This window comes from Anolis carolinensis, chromosome 4, assembly GCF_035594765.1.
Source record: "Anolis carolinensis isolate JA03-04 chromosome 4, rAnoCar3.1.pri, whole genome shotgun sequence".
NCBI lineage: Eukaryota > Metazoa > Chordata > Lepidosauria > Squamata > Dactyloidae > Anolis > Anolis carolinensis.
The window spans coordinates 173,859,392-173,874,077 of NC_085844.1; the positions used below are offsets into that span (position 1 = coordinate 173,859,392).

The window sequence follows — 14,686 nt, forward strand, 5'->3', positions numbered from 1 at the left end:
TAACAACGATTCATGTACAGTAATGGGTTATCCATAATGCTATCGCCTGGGAAGACTGTTCCTTCACATCGATCTACCTCCCAGATATTCTTCAGGCTTTCTCTTTTACTATTCTATAACACTCTTGATGTGTTCTATCTCTTCATGCTTACACTCTACAGCTAGTCTTAAACTAATCATACTTATATTTCACATACAATTATAATTCATTGATATTTTCCCATATTTTTATTTTCTTATGCAAACAACAGGAAAAGCTCATCAGACTCAGAATATGAGTTAACAGAGAAGTGTGCATGATGGGACATTTGACAAGTTATTCTAGTGAAATAGTTGGCAGGGTGTTCTTGGCTTTTTCCATTTTGAATGAGCACAAAGTTCTCTTGGGAAGCCTTTTATGATGTGGTTGGGGCCAAAGAGAAAACATTACTCCATTTGGCAGAATATTCTAATAGTAGTCGGTGCAAATGTAAATTTGGTAGTAGTATATCAATAAAAAGTGACTAGGCCTCATAAAAAGTGTAGTTTCTTGTATCCATTACTCTTATTGGTATTGTACGAAGATTTTTCAAACAACGATATATTCCAAACATACTTTTTTCAGCAGGCAGTTATTTCAGTTTGTGCTCAGAAGAAAGGCAGTGAGGTTTCTATGTTTTAGATTACTATTTTCTTTGATAACAACTGAAATTCATTTTAGAATCATTTCTGGTGGAGGGTTTCCTCCACCACATATGGGTTTCCACTGAGTGATTTTTTGTGTCTATGTTGCATCATTTCAGGAAGTACATACTTATCATCATAAGCTGTACCCTGCTTTTCTCCCTGAACCTGAACCCAAAGTGGCTTTCAATAATAAAAATATACAATTTAAAAGCTAACAAAACATAAATATTAAAATAAAATAAAATATTACAATTATTAAAAGATGAAAATATGGGGAGAAAGGTTTTAAAAATTCCTAGTACTATACAGAACTCCTGGCCCACTCTTTAAAATTTTCTGTCTTGAAACTAATGTATTCTTATAGTAGGAGGAAAGGAAAGGAAATCTCTGTTTAATAGCATTTTCCATGCATATTTCATAATCGTACAATTATTTCAGTATGTACTAGTAATTACAGCAGTTATTATCTTTGAGGTGGATGACCTTAGTAGCAAATAAAATGCCAAAACTTCTGAACTTTGGTTTGACAACTCAATTTTCCTCATTAAAATATAGTGGAGAAGTAGAGCTTTCCTTTCAACTAAATGGAGCTGATGTCAATGTGGCCAAAGAGAGATGGCGCCGATCTCCAAACAATCCACCAGAGCAAATTGATTGTACCCTTTCCAGTTGGTCCTCATGGAGTATGTGTGATCCTTGCCAGAAAAAAAGGGTAAGTTTATATGTGATTTGTGTTTGTTAGGAATTAGAATCCTGCTTACAAAGAACAAGTTAACTAGTTCAAATCAATCGTGCCATCTCCGCCAAGCAGGGAGCTTTGAAATGGTTGAACAGAAGCTCTCCAAAGCTTTAGGTGCTTTTACTGCCTATTACAACTGATTCCTAATCTATCTAAAATGCAAATGTGTGCTTTTCATCTTAAGAACAGACAGGCATCTTGAGCTCTGAGGATTACCTGGGAAGGAATCCCACTGGAGCATTGCAGCACACAAAAATACCTGGTAATTACCCTGGACTGTACTTACAAGAAACACTGCTTAACTATCAAGCAAAAAGTGGGTGCTAGAAATAACATTGTACAAAAGCTGACAAGCACAACCTGGGGATCACAACCAAACACAATGAAGACATCTACCCTTGGCGCTTTGCTTCTCTGCTGCTGAATACGCATGCCCAGTGTGGAATACATCTCACCACATTAAAACAGTGGATGTGGCTCTTAATGACACATGCCGTATTATCACAGGAAGTCTACGCCCCACACCACTGGAGAAATTATACTGTTTAGCCAGCATTGCACCACCTGACATCTGCTGGGAAATAGCAGCCAGCAACGAAAGGATCAAGGCAGTGACATCCCTGGCCCATACCCTGTTCAGCTATCAGCCAGCACACCAATGCTTTAAATCAAGAAATAGTTTTCTGAGTTCTACAGAGATACTCACAAGAACATCTCTGCAAGCACGAGTCCAAAAGTGGCAAGCTAAAACCCAGAACCTCAGTCAGTGGCTGATGCTGGATGAGAGACTCCTTTCTGGTCATATAGAAGACTGGGCAACTTGGAAGGTGCTGAACAGGCTGCGCTCCGGCACCACAAGATGCAGAGCCAACCTTAAGAAATGGGGCTACAAAGTGGAGTTCACAACATGCGAGTGTAGAGAAGAGCAAACCACAGACCACCTACTACCATGCAGTCTGATCCCTGCCACATGCACTATGGAGGACCTTCTCATAGCAACACCAGAGGCACTCCAAGTGGCCAGCTACTGGTCAAAAAATGTTTAGTATAATGCCAAGTTTTTTTAACTTTGTGTTTTCAAATACATTACAACTTGTACCTTTGGCTCGCTTCTGACATGATAAATAAATAAATGGAGTTCAAGAGTGATGAAAAGTGGTCCTCTCACTGTTAGTGACAAGAAACTCTAACCACCCAGGCCACTAGGCAGGCTGACTGGAATAAATGTGAACAGGGTGAACAGGCTGACTGGAATAAATGTGAACAGAAATATCTGGAGGACCACAGGTTCTCCTGCCCATGTTTTATTTTAACCTTTTTTCTTTATATTGTCCAGTTGCTTGGCTATTCTCTCTTGCACCGATATCTGTCTTGTTTTTATTTGTTTTCTGTCTAACTGGAGGATGGAGACAATCTAATGTACAGTATTGGGCATCCAAGAAGGGATATAGAGCTTCAGAACCAGGAACAGCTTTTGTTGGATAAGCATAATAAAATTGAGTAGCAGTGAGCAGGCAAATGTAAGATCACTGGGAGTCCGGAGTTCTACAAGCTGATTTTACTTGGCATCAGTTGGCATCATAAATTACTTACTCAGTCTATAAATCTAAATTATCTTTGCAAGGCACTTTAAAGAGTGTTTGTGCAGAAATGTGCAACAAAAGTACTGTTTTTAATCTTTATCTGACTTTTCTTTTTTACCCTCAGTTCTTTTTTTAAAGGAGAATTTCATCAAATCAATAATACGAGCAACAAATAGAAACCTTCATGACTCCTCTCATGTTTTCTTCAAGCCATCATATATTTTATGCCAAGTATATTTAGTCCACTTAGTCTACTGCTTTAATTCTATGTATGTGCCTTCCAATTTATGGTGGTCCCCTGAATTCCAGAGGAATGTCTTAGTAAGGAATACTCAGAGGTGGTTTCCCACTTTCTTCCTCTGACATATAACCTACAGAACCTGACATTTGTTGACAGTATCCCATCCAAATAGCACCTAAAAACATCTTCATTGCCTTTGGAACCTTTAGCCCCTTTAGTTTCCACACCTTCTGACACCTTTTTTCTAATCTTCAGCCTGCCTCACAAAGAAAATGTCTGATGTTCTAATCCCTGTCAAAATAACAACATTCCCTTCCCTTAGAAGTTGAATTACAAGCATTTTGACAGCCTTATCCTGTGAACAGCCACATTCCATGTCAACATACTAGCTCAGCCAACTGGTGTCAGAGGTTTCACTACTAGATATACAATACAATATAGATATACCTCACAGAATTGGCTCATATTCCATAGCAATGTTATGATCCCATTTTTTTCAGTCATACAATTCAATCTTGTGAGATTTCATTAAAGTTCAAATAAAGATCCTATATATATATATATATATATATATATATATATATATATATATATATATAAAAATGTTATGCCTGTTTGTTTATCCTGATTCTATGGAACTCAATTTGGGTTCAGCATTATATAATGTCTCAGGAAACACAAGACAACACAATGATCCAAAGTTTTTTCCCCTGTTTTCCACTTACTCTCATTTATGGTACATTGGGAATATAGGAGCGGAACCCTAATTCATGCGAACATAAGCTGATATCGTAGATATATTAGTTATGTAACTACCTTTGTTTCAGAGTTAAGAAGCACCTCCTAGTCCAACCACCATATTCTTGACTTACAGCATTGATACTGAGAGAATGATGCAGGAGAGTGGAGGAAACACAGATGATCAATGTCTATTTACATCCCTTTATCAGCAATAAACAATAAAATAAAGCTTCAGCTGAGAAAGAGTGGGACTCTACCTTAGATGATTCTACTGGAGTCATGTGAGGAGGCCTGTAGTCAGGGAGGTTAAGGGTCCAACCCCCTCCCAAAATGTTTCAGGTTAAAAAACTGGTTTACTCATGAAGGTATCTGGTTAACCAATTCATGAGACAAGCAGATAAATATGTCCCAGTTAACTCTCAACATGTTACAAAAGCATAAATTTTATAATATTGACCACCAAAAAGAAAATGTAAGAAACATGGACTGATGAAAGCTTACTTATGCAAAGCTTACTTGACCCAGTTCTTTTCATATATGCATATTGCTTGTTTTGAACAAAATGTCTGCATATAAAAATGCTCTTTGTGTGCAGAAACCCATCCCTTTCTATCCATGGTTTTTCTGATGCTGGTACCAGATTTTCTGTTAAAGAAGTGATGCCAACAAGCACATTTACTTTATTTACCAAGGTATAAATGTGCCTATGGTACATTGTGTTTAGAGATCCCATATCTCACCTGTTAGAAGTGGGGGATCAGTATAGCCAGTATGGATGATATCACAGGAAAAAGTTACGTGGTCCATTTGCTGATCCCTAATACCATAATAAGGCAATGATAAGTGGTACACATGATTTAGGATCGAAAACAGCTTTCCTATATTGAATATACCTGCTGTAACTCAAGGTGGAAGATTTTGGAAGGCATTGGTTTAGTATATCTGACATTTTGTTGAGTACTCAGTAGGGTTGTGCACAGATTTGTTTTTCAATACAGCTCTTTCGGTACCACTACCATTTTTTCCGGCCACAACATACCATGTAGTTTCCGACTACAGCTACTTTTGGCTTCATTTGGCTACACGTGGATCACGGAGAACCAGCCGTGTGCCCACACGGTGTTTCCCTGTGAGCCCTACCTGTTGAGCCAATCAGAACAGAAGGTATTTTAGCCAAGCTGGCCCTCTAGGTTTCTGTTGTGAGCTGGCTTCTGAAAAAGACAGAATGTGCTCCAGTTCACTGGTGATCTAATGCCACTCATAGCTCTGTATCGCTTGCCTTGATTTTGACTCAAATAGCAATAAGTAAGAGTTTACTTTCTACACACTTAAGAAACTGCTAACAATGGTGCCCTTCACACAACACAAGCTTCAAATGTGGGGTAAAGGTATCTTCTTGCCATTTCTCAAGCCGCCATAAAATGAGGAGGTAAGTCTTTTTTTAAGAATGGCTAATGCTCCTTCAGGTGGTGTGGTTCCCATTGAAATAAGTGTTTTAAAAGGGTGCCTTAACACAGATTCATTGAAAGGGTGTTGAGAAGAAATGATACCCGATGCCAGAAATTGTGGTTCCTTAAGTCTGATGCCTTAACCCAGGTGTATTGAAAGATCTGACGAGAAACGGTGCCAGAAAAGGTGGTTACTTAAGTCTGGTGCCTTAAACCCAGATGTTACTGAAGGATATTAGGAGAAAGGATCCCAGAAAGAATGGTTTCTTAAATCTGATGCCTTAAACCCAGGTGTGATTGAAGGATATTAGGAGAAAGGATCCCGGAAACTGTGGTTTCTTAAGTTTGATACCTTAAACCTAGGTGTTATTGAAAGATATCAGGAGAAAGGATCCCAGAAAGAGTGGTTTCTTAAATTTGATGCCTTAACCCAGGAGAGAAATGGGGCCCAGAGGAATAAAGTGTTTGCCTAACTCCTTATTGAAGAGTGCAGAGGAGACAAAAAGGAAGCAGGGAAAGATGGGAAAACAATGTGGGAAGAAAGAAGGTGGACCCCGATGCGACAGAACAGAACCTGACGATTCCCTCCACTGTCCCACACTTTCTAACACTGTTCTTCACTTTATCCCTTCCCTTGGTGTTTTAGACGTGATGTTATTACTTTATTCCCTGGACTCAGAAGGCCTAAAATACCACATCCTTCCATCCACATGGACCAGATGGTTCTGCTGGTCTAGCCAAATTTGGAAGCTTATGGTTTCTCTGGATTACAGGCTGGCCAATTTTAAACCAATGCAAAAATTCAGGCAGAACACTGCTTAGAGCTGGAATGGAACAAATGGTTGTGTATGGGATTTCCTTAAAATTTGATGAGACCTTTTCAGATTTGGCAAACATATACTTTCTTAGAATCTGCTTATCCCATCCCACTGCCACAAGAAAATATTATGAACTCACATTTCTATCTTAAATGTGATGTGATGAATGCTACCTTCACGTTACATTTTAAAATTATGGATGGAATAGAGGTAACCTGACATTTCTCATAGATGTTAAGTACTTTCAATAGAAGAGATCTGTACCAACTCAGGATACATGCATTTTTAAAAAATAATTTGCATGCATTTTAATTTAGGAGATCAGGAATTAATAATAACTTTTCTGTTACAGTACAGATTTTCCCGTGTAGAACAACCTTCTCAGTTTGGCGGTGACAGATGTGATTATGCTGACAAAGAAACTGAAGACTGTGTTGCAAGTAGACCTTGCAGAAACACTGTTAGATGTGAAGGCTTTGTGTGTGAAACAGGTTAGTAAATAAAGTGAATAGCTTCATTTTATTTGAAACCAACACTGAAATGCTCAGATACAGGATGGGTGATGTCTGGATCGACACCTGTCCATGTGGAGTCTTAGTACACAACCAGTTGAACATGAGCCAACAATGTGATGCAGCAGCTAAAAAAGCCAATGGGATTTTGGGCTGCATCAAAAGGAGTATAGTATCTAGAACAAGGGAAGTAGTGGAAGTATTCTGCTTTGGTCAGATCTCACCTGGAATACTGTGTCCAATTCTGGGCACCACAATTTAAGAGGAATATTGACAAGCTGGAACATGTCCAGAGAAGGGTGACTAAAATGATCGAAGGTCTGGAAACGGTGCCCTGTGAGGAACAGCTTAAAGAGCTGAGTATGTTTAGAATACAGAAGGGAAGGTTGAGAGGAGACATGATAGTCATGTTAAAATATTTGAAAGGATGTCATAAGGAAGAGGGAGCAGATTTGTTTTCTCAGAGCAATGAGTTCAAATTACTGAAAAGGACATTAGGAAGAACTTCCTGATCATGAGAGCTGTTTAACAGTGGAACTCACTGCCTCGGAGTGTGGTGAAAGCTGCTTCTTTGAAGGCTTTTAAACAGAGGCTGGATGGACGTTGTTCAGGGGTACTTTAATTGTGTTTTTCCTGTATGGCAGGGGGTTGGACTGAATGTCCCTTGTGATCCCTTCCAACTCTATGATACTATGATTCTATTTCTTTCTATCAAATTGAATTTGGCCTTAAATAAATGCAGGAACATCGTGATTCTGGCCTGCTTAAGCTATGGTAGATTGGACTGTATGGTGTCTCAATTGAAAACTAATGATGGCCAGATTATATTGGTTAATTACCCATCTAGAGCTAAATCCATTAAATCTATTGTTGAATGGTGAATCAGCATATTAGTAAATCCCATTGATCTTCTCTAGCTGGCACAAACAATAGATTCAAACCATGTTTCGCATGGTGGGGATCAACAAAAAGATCTTAAAATAAATCTTGTCATGAACTTAAATTGGAGAGACAAGCAACAGCATGCACCCACAATGATTGATATTTCTGAAACCATGAATCATCTGTTTGGAAGAAGCACATGTGTGTCTGCGTGCACACAGAGAGCCATTTATTTGTTCTTATCTTTCCTTATGGAATCATTGTACAAGACCAACACAGAACAAAATATTGATTGATTACAATTGTGTGTGCTCCAGAGTAGGTTAGCGGTTCCATATGCAGAATTGGGCTACAGATAGATTTACTAGGGAATTGATGCAGCCCCTCCTTCATAACCATTTCATGCCTGGTGAAAGCAGTGTGGAATTAAGAAGAATCTAAATATGCCCCTGTAGCCAGATATGAAATTATTACAACACTTGTTGAAACCTCTGAAAGTAGACCTCAGCAGAGAGGGATACAGCCAGATACTTCCCCAGTCCATCCCTGCTGAAGCAGCATGGAGGGGAGAAGCAAATACTAACATCCATATTGATCAGAAAGTTAATTTATGCAGACATACATTTAATTTATTCATTGGTATGTAATTAACAGGATGGCAACCATTGTCTCACACATTGGGTATGGCTATTAATGGGATTAAATTAGACCCAGTCTGTTTCTGCATTCCATTTTGCAGTCGCTCATTTAGTTAAAAGTATAATAGGGAGATATTTTTCTTTTTGGCTTTTTGGTATTTGTTATTTTTACAAATACAGTTTATCTAGGGTTTAGTTTAAAAATGTAATCCATTAAATTGCTGAATAAATGTTTTTAATGCAAACTACCGATAATTTCTATCTGACCAGGGATATCAACTGCAGCAAGGAGATCTAGCTTCTCAAGTTATTGTTGATCATTATAGTAGTAACACATTTAGCCATACATCTCAAAAGAGTATTTAAAAATACATAGCTGCAGCAATCAAAATTCATAAAAAAAATCAGTTTTTGCAACTAGAAAACTTTTTTTCAATTTTTGTGCCATGGCAATATTTTGCAGACTAGTTCTTTAGTTATTGCTTTGGTGATGCGTAGAACAGATAAGCTTACACAGACTATAAGATTGTGAATGCTAACAGTAACTAGAGCAGAACCATTATAGAGCCAATGTAGAATAGATCTAATGAGGATTTGATAAATCTGTAGTCTTGTAAATTCTATTGATTCAATGCTTGCATTTTAGTGGGATTAACAATTAAATGTAAATTAATGTTGATTAATGCATATGGAATGTCAAAAGGAAAAAAAGACCTGGTATTTGAAACATGAGTGAGTAGCAAAGAAGTACTGAAACATTGTACTTTCAAAACAAAGATAAAATCTATAAGTAGTGAGAATTCTAGAATGCATCAACAATGGTAGATTGCATATTTGTTGCATTTCATTTTCATCTTTTCAGTTTTCTCAGTTCCTTTTGTTTTATGACTTGTCTCTCCTGTGAAATGCAATCCAGTTCATAAATGATCAAATTATAAATGGTGACAGTCTTAAAGGGATATTACCAAAATGCAACATGCTGTAGATTTCTCCTAATCAATCAAGTATGGTAAGTTATATAACGCAGAGATACGAAAACTTTTGAATAACAGGCTGATATAAATTGTGTCGGTATGTTTTATGGGGGGCAGAGGCATAAAATTGCACTTATTAACCTAAACGGTAATATCAGATTAACAATTAATCAGTGCATTTCCATTCTGCGTTGTAGGAAGATGTATTCATCGGAGGCTACTTTGCAATGGAGATAATGACTGTGGGGATCAGTCAGATGAAAAAAATTGCAAGAAAGTGTTTAAGAGATGCAGCCAGCCCATAGAACAATACTGGGGAATACAGATGCTAGCAAGCGGGTAAATTATTCTGCAGAATACAAATAAGATTCACCTAGCTTTAGTAATTGGAACTCTTCATACATATTAAGAAATGTTTGTGCAAATGTGAAGCTATTTGAAGAAAGGCTAATCTTCACATTTTTCTGAAGAATAGCTCTAGAATAATTTTGGGGTGACGTGGAGGGAACAAATGAGAACATCCTGAGAAGTCATCAACTAGCATGAGTCTGAATTTGGTGCCATTTTGTACTCCGTTGACATCTAACTCTGAAGATGTTATTGCTTTTTATGTTACAAGGGTGATGATTGTAAGAAATAACATTAAACAATCATAGAACTATCTTTCCTATGTCTTTGAAAAAGAAATTGCTCCATAATATCAGTTTAATGGGTCTCCTTAGTGATTTTCATTGTGTTCTTAAATGGAAGCTTATTTATTTCTTAATAAATCATTTTATGGAGGAATTTTAATCTAATGTGTTGTGAGAGACTTGTTAACCCAGTTATATAAAAACCAACAGGAGGGGGGGGAAGCGATGAAGATAATTTCATAAATATAAAAGTACAGGCAACAAGATAAGTCCTGTATGTTTGTTCCAAAGTTGAAATTCTTTGTAAGTTCAAAGAGGTACATTTTTAAAGTGTAGCTCCAGCCATAGATATATAGGTATAGGTATAGATATAGATATAGAGAGGAAGAGGGAGAGAGAGAGAAAGAGAGAGAGAAAAAGAGAAAGAGAAAGAGAAAGATAGAGTGTTTTGGATAGCATAAGGAAGGGTTAACACCCGCATTATGTTTGTCTTGCTGTGTGTCCCTATTTCAGAAAATTTCATCTCACTTTCTGTCCCTGTGACAATTGGATTTTGAATATTTTTTTGCTTGTCATAGGAACAAGGATTGGTGATGAAGCTTCAGTGGAGACACCTTTTTCCCATAATAACTTTTCCAGTAGTGAATTTTCCTTCTGAGGCATAGATTTCTCTCACTTTCTGTTGTCTCACCCCCATTCTTAATTATGAGTTGTTTGTAAATGGGACATTTGTAATTCAGGGACTACCTGTATAAGATTTTCTCCAATTGTATTACCAATGAAAGCAAAACAAAGAAAATCTAATGTTGAATAGAATTTACTAATGAATATGTAAATGTCATGGCTTTAACCATCTCTCTTCTTTCCAGATTAAATATTTTCACAAATCATCTGGAAGGCTTAGTTCTTGACCACAAATACTATGCTGGTGCCTGTTCACCACAGAACATTGCAGGCACCAATTTCAGGAAACCATTCAATGTAGAAAGCTATCTGGCTGAGGTATTTATCAAATATCTGTTTTTTTTTTCATTCAGATTTGTGACATTACTGACATGTTACATCATTTATTATGTGCTGGGCTGTAGCGCAGGCTGGTTAGCAGCCAGCTGCAACAAATCATTCTGACCAAGAGGTCATGAGTTCGAGGCCCGCCTGTGCCTGCATCTGTCTCTGTTCTATGTTATGGCATTGAATGTTTGCCTTATATGTGCAATGTGATCCACCCTGAGTCCCCTTCGGGGTGAGAAGGGTGAAATATAAATACTGTAAATAAATAAATAAATAAATTACAGTGACATTTTTATCTTACCCTTATGTATTTTATATCTATATGTTTCATACTTTGTTTGTGCCCTGCTTTGCCTCTTCACAAGTAATTTTTTTCAACATAGATACCAAGAATGCTATTTTATATGAGCAAGCTTTTAATTGTTTCATGTTTTAATTGAGTGGTTGGTTTAATTCCATTTTAATATTTGTATGTTGTGGATTTTAAGTTGAAATTTTTATATGTTGTGAGCTGCTTTGTTTCTCAATCAAGATAAATGTGGGTTGAAATAATAATAATAATAATAATAATAATAATAATAATAATAATAATAATCAAAAATCAGAAACTCCTCAAAGCACAGCAGACAAAAAACAAGTACAAGAAAACCGCACTACAAACTAGAGCTGACAGCTGGCACAACAAAACATTGCATGGAAAGTTCCTTGACAAAATTGAAGGAAAAGCTGATAAGGAGAAGACCTGGCTATGGCTCACGAATGGGACACTGAAAAAGGAGACAGAAGGCCTGATCCTTGCAGCCCAGGAGCAAGCCATCAGAACAAATGCAATTAAGGCCAAGATCGAAAAATCAGCTGATGACCCAAAATGCAGACTGTGCAAAGAAGCCGACAAAACCATGGATCATATCCTCAGCTGCTGTAAGAAAATTGCACAGACTACAAACAGAGGCACTATTATGTGGCCCAAATGATTTATTGGAACTTATGCCTCAAGTACCACCTCCCAGCAGTAAAGAACTGGTGGGATCACAAACCTGCAAAGGTCGTGGAAAATGAACACACAAAGATACTATGGGACTTCCTAATCCAGACAGACAAAGTTCTGGAACACAACACACCAGACCTCACGGTTGTAAAGGTTTGGATTATTGTTGTCACCATATCAGGTGACAATCGCATTGACAAAAAACAACAGGAAAAACTCAGCCGCTATCAGGACCTCAAGATTGAACTTCAAAGACTCTGGCAGAAAGCAGTATAGGTGGTCCTGGTGGTGATCGGCACATTGGGTGCCTGGCTTAAAGATCTCAGCCAGCATTTGGAAACAATAGACATTGACAAAATTACGATATGCCAACTGCAAAAAGCCACCCTAGTGGGATGTGTTCGCATCATCCAAAAATACATCACACAGTCCTAAACACTTGGGAAGTGTTCAACTTGTGATTTTGTGATGCGAAATCCAGCATATCTATCTTGTTTGCTGTGTCATACAATGTCTTTGTGTCAATAATAATAATAATAATTCCACATGCACAAATGTATCTGAAATCTTTAACAGTTCCCAAAGTAATGTAACAGACATCCTGCAAATTTCAACCAGATTAGAGTTAACTTGCCATATATATTCATGTTTAAATTGACCTCATGTGTAAGTTGAGGGCAGGTTTTGGAGCCAACCTCATGAATTGTAGGTTTTGATGTGATTATGCAGAGGGGAAAGCAGCAATGCTGCATCAGGGAATCAGGTACACCTAGCAAGCAGCACTACTATTCTCCTGTCCAGTCTGTATAAAAGGCATTAGTGCTTATTTAAGTTCTCTTAGGACCAATTACCCTCTTGCCTTTCACCACACTGTTCAGAGAAGGGGTTCCTTTTTTGATAAGAGTATGTTTTTTTTATAAGAGTATGGTTCCTTTTTTGATAAGAATATGCTACTCACATTCATCCATGATTAAGCTGACCCAAATGATTATCTGACTAAAATTTAAGCCTAATACATGAATATATAGTATAGTTTTCTTTTATCATTTAAAATATATTGTCAAAAGATGCACTTAATTCTTTAGTTTACCTATATTTCATAGATAGCATGGTGACACGAATGAAAATGTTAACAGCATTTACGACCTCATCACATGGAAGTTGAGAAGCATCTTCTCTGACCTACTGGCACGCTGCTAGCACGGAGAACTCGGGAGCCCATCAGATAACACAAGGACACTTCCAGCGGGGCTCTGTTGGGCTCCATGCTGGCAGCATGTCAGTAGCACAGAGAAGTGGATCCCAGAGGAGTCAGGTACATCGACTTACTGGGATCTCCTTCTCTGCATTATTTATAGAAAAAGCTGGGGAGGAAGCAGAAAGAAGTCAAAGACAAGGGGAAACATTATGGGAAGGGATCCTGTGACAGTAAAGGAACACAGTGTTATGCTGTTCCACGGTTTTCCCCGCTGTCCCCCAGCTTCTTGACCTCCATGTGATGAGGTCCTGAGTCACTATTTTTGCTTTTACTATCATTCTCATCCTCAAAGTTATAACATATTTCTCTAGCATCCTGTTAGGCAGTTAGAATGTTGCAAGCTAGACTTTGAATGCCATGTCATCCAATTTTCAACGATGCCACAACTACAAATGCCTCTGAAAACCACCTTAATAGCCAACCCTCCTGAATGATGGAGATCAATGGTGCTTGCAATTGGGGCACTGTAGGTTTATGTGCCCAGTCTTCTCCTGCTAGTAAGAAATGGTGTGAGGCACAGAAAAAATGGGTCCCATTGCAATTCTTTGTTACAACTTCTCTCACTGTCCATATCATCATGCAGAGATCTACTTAGCAACACTACAGACTCCATCACTTGGGACTTCTGAATGGTCTTTAAGACAGGTTTGAGAGGCTGGACCAGAAGATAAGAGCTTTGCTTTAATATCATGGCTATCCCTTCAGTACAGGCTCTCAGCTGTTACTGAGATTCTCTTTTCCAAGTCAACATGGCTTGCAACAGGGAAAAAAAACTGTGTGGATAATAATATACAAAAAATATTGTCATTCAAATGTTATTTTGTTTTTCAATATTTTCATCCTCGTATTACCATACCCTGTTCCTTCTTATTTTATGTGAACAAAGCTTTTTTATTGCCTTTTTATCTAGACCAAAGGCACATATGAATTTACTTCAACTGAATATGAATCTTACTCAAGTTTTGAACATAGTGTCGACAGCGCCAAGTCGAAACAAGAAAGCTTCAGTGTTGGATTAAAAATACCAGGTGTATTTCACTTTGGTTATAGCCAGGATGATACAAGATACAAAAGATTTGTTCAGAGAACAAAACGGTTTTCTTCAACGGTAAATATACTTTTGCTTAATTCTAGATATATTTTAAGTAGAACATGTGCACATTTGAATTAAAATTTCACAATCACCATATTCAGAAGTTACACTGGTAGGGATGAAGGGGAAAAAACATCAGAATTCAAATTAAATCAAAATCAACAATTAAAAAGAAATGTACAAAAGTTTAAATACACAATTTTGTTCCTAAATCCTTCTAGGAAGCACTGGAGATAATAAGGTATACATTTGTTTGTTTTTAATAATCTTCAGAGACCTCAGTGGGGGGCTAACCTCCAAAAGGTGCCCACCTTCACTTTAAAAGAAGAGGCCTTACTTCCATGACTTCTTAAGTATCCGTTTTTCCAAGAGTTGTCTTTGATATAACTGCCTTCCTGTCCTTGGGATTTTCAGAAGGATTTCACTATGAACTTAAAAGGCCACGCTAATGTTTGACTGGTG

The 14,686-nt window shown here is 37.6% G+C and overlaps 1 protein-coding gene across 3 annotated transcripts in view; it reads left to right on the top strand.

Annotated features, from left to right (window-relative positions):
* c8b (complement C8 beta chain) overlaps positions 1-14,686 on the top strand; it is a 37,131-nt gene that overhangs the window by 8,750 nt on the left and 13,695 nt on the right. For all 3 annotated transcript variants that reach the window (XM_008109382.3, XM_062979583.1, XM_003220174.4), the window contains exons 2-6: positions 1,222-1,378; positions 6,589-6,727; positions 9,440-9,581; positions 10,744-10,876; positions 14,042-14,239. In XM_008109382.3, coding sequence (XP_008107589.2) covers positions 1,222-1,378; positions 6,589-6,727; positions 9,440-9,581; positions 10,744-10,876; positions 14,042-14,239 — 769 coding nt within the window. The remainder of the gene's footprint in view (positions 1-1,221; positions 1,379-6,588; positions 6,728-9,439; positions 9,582-10,743; positions 10,877-14,041; positions 14,240-14,686) is intronic.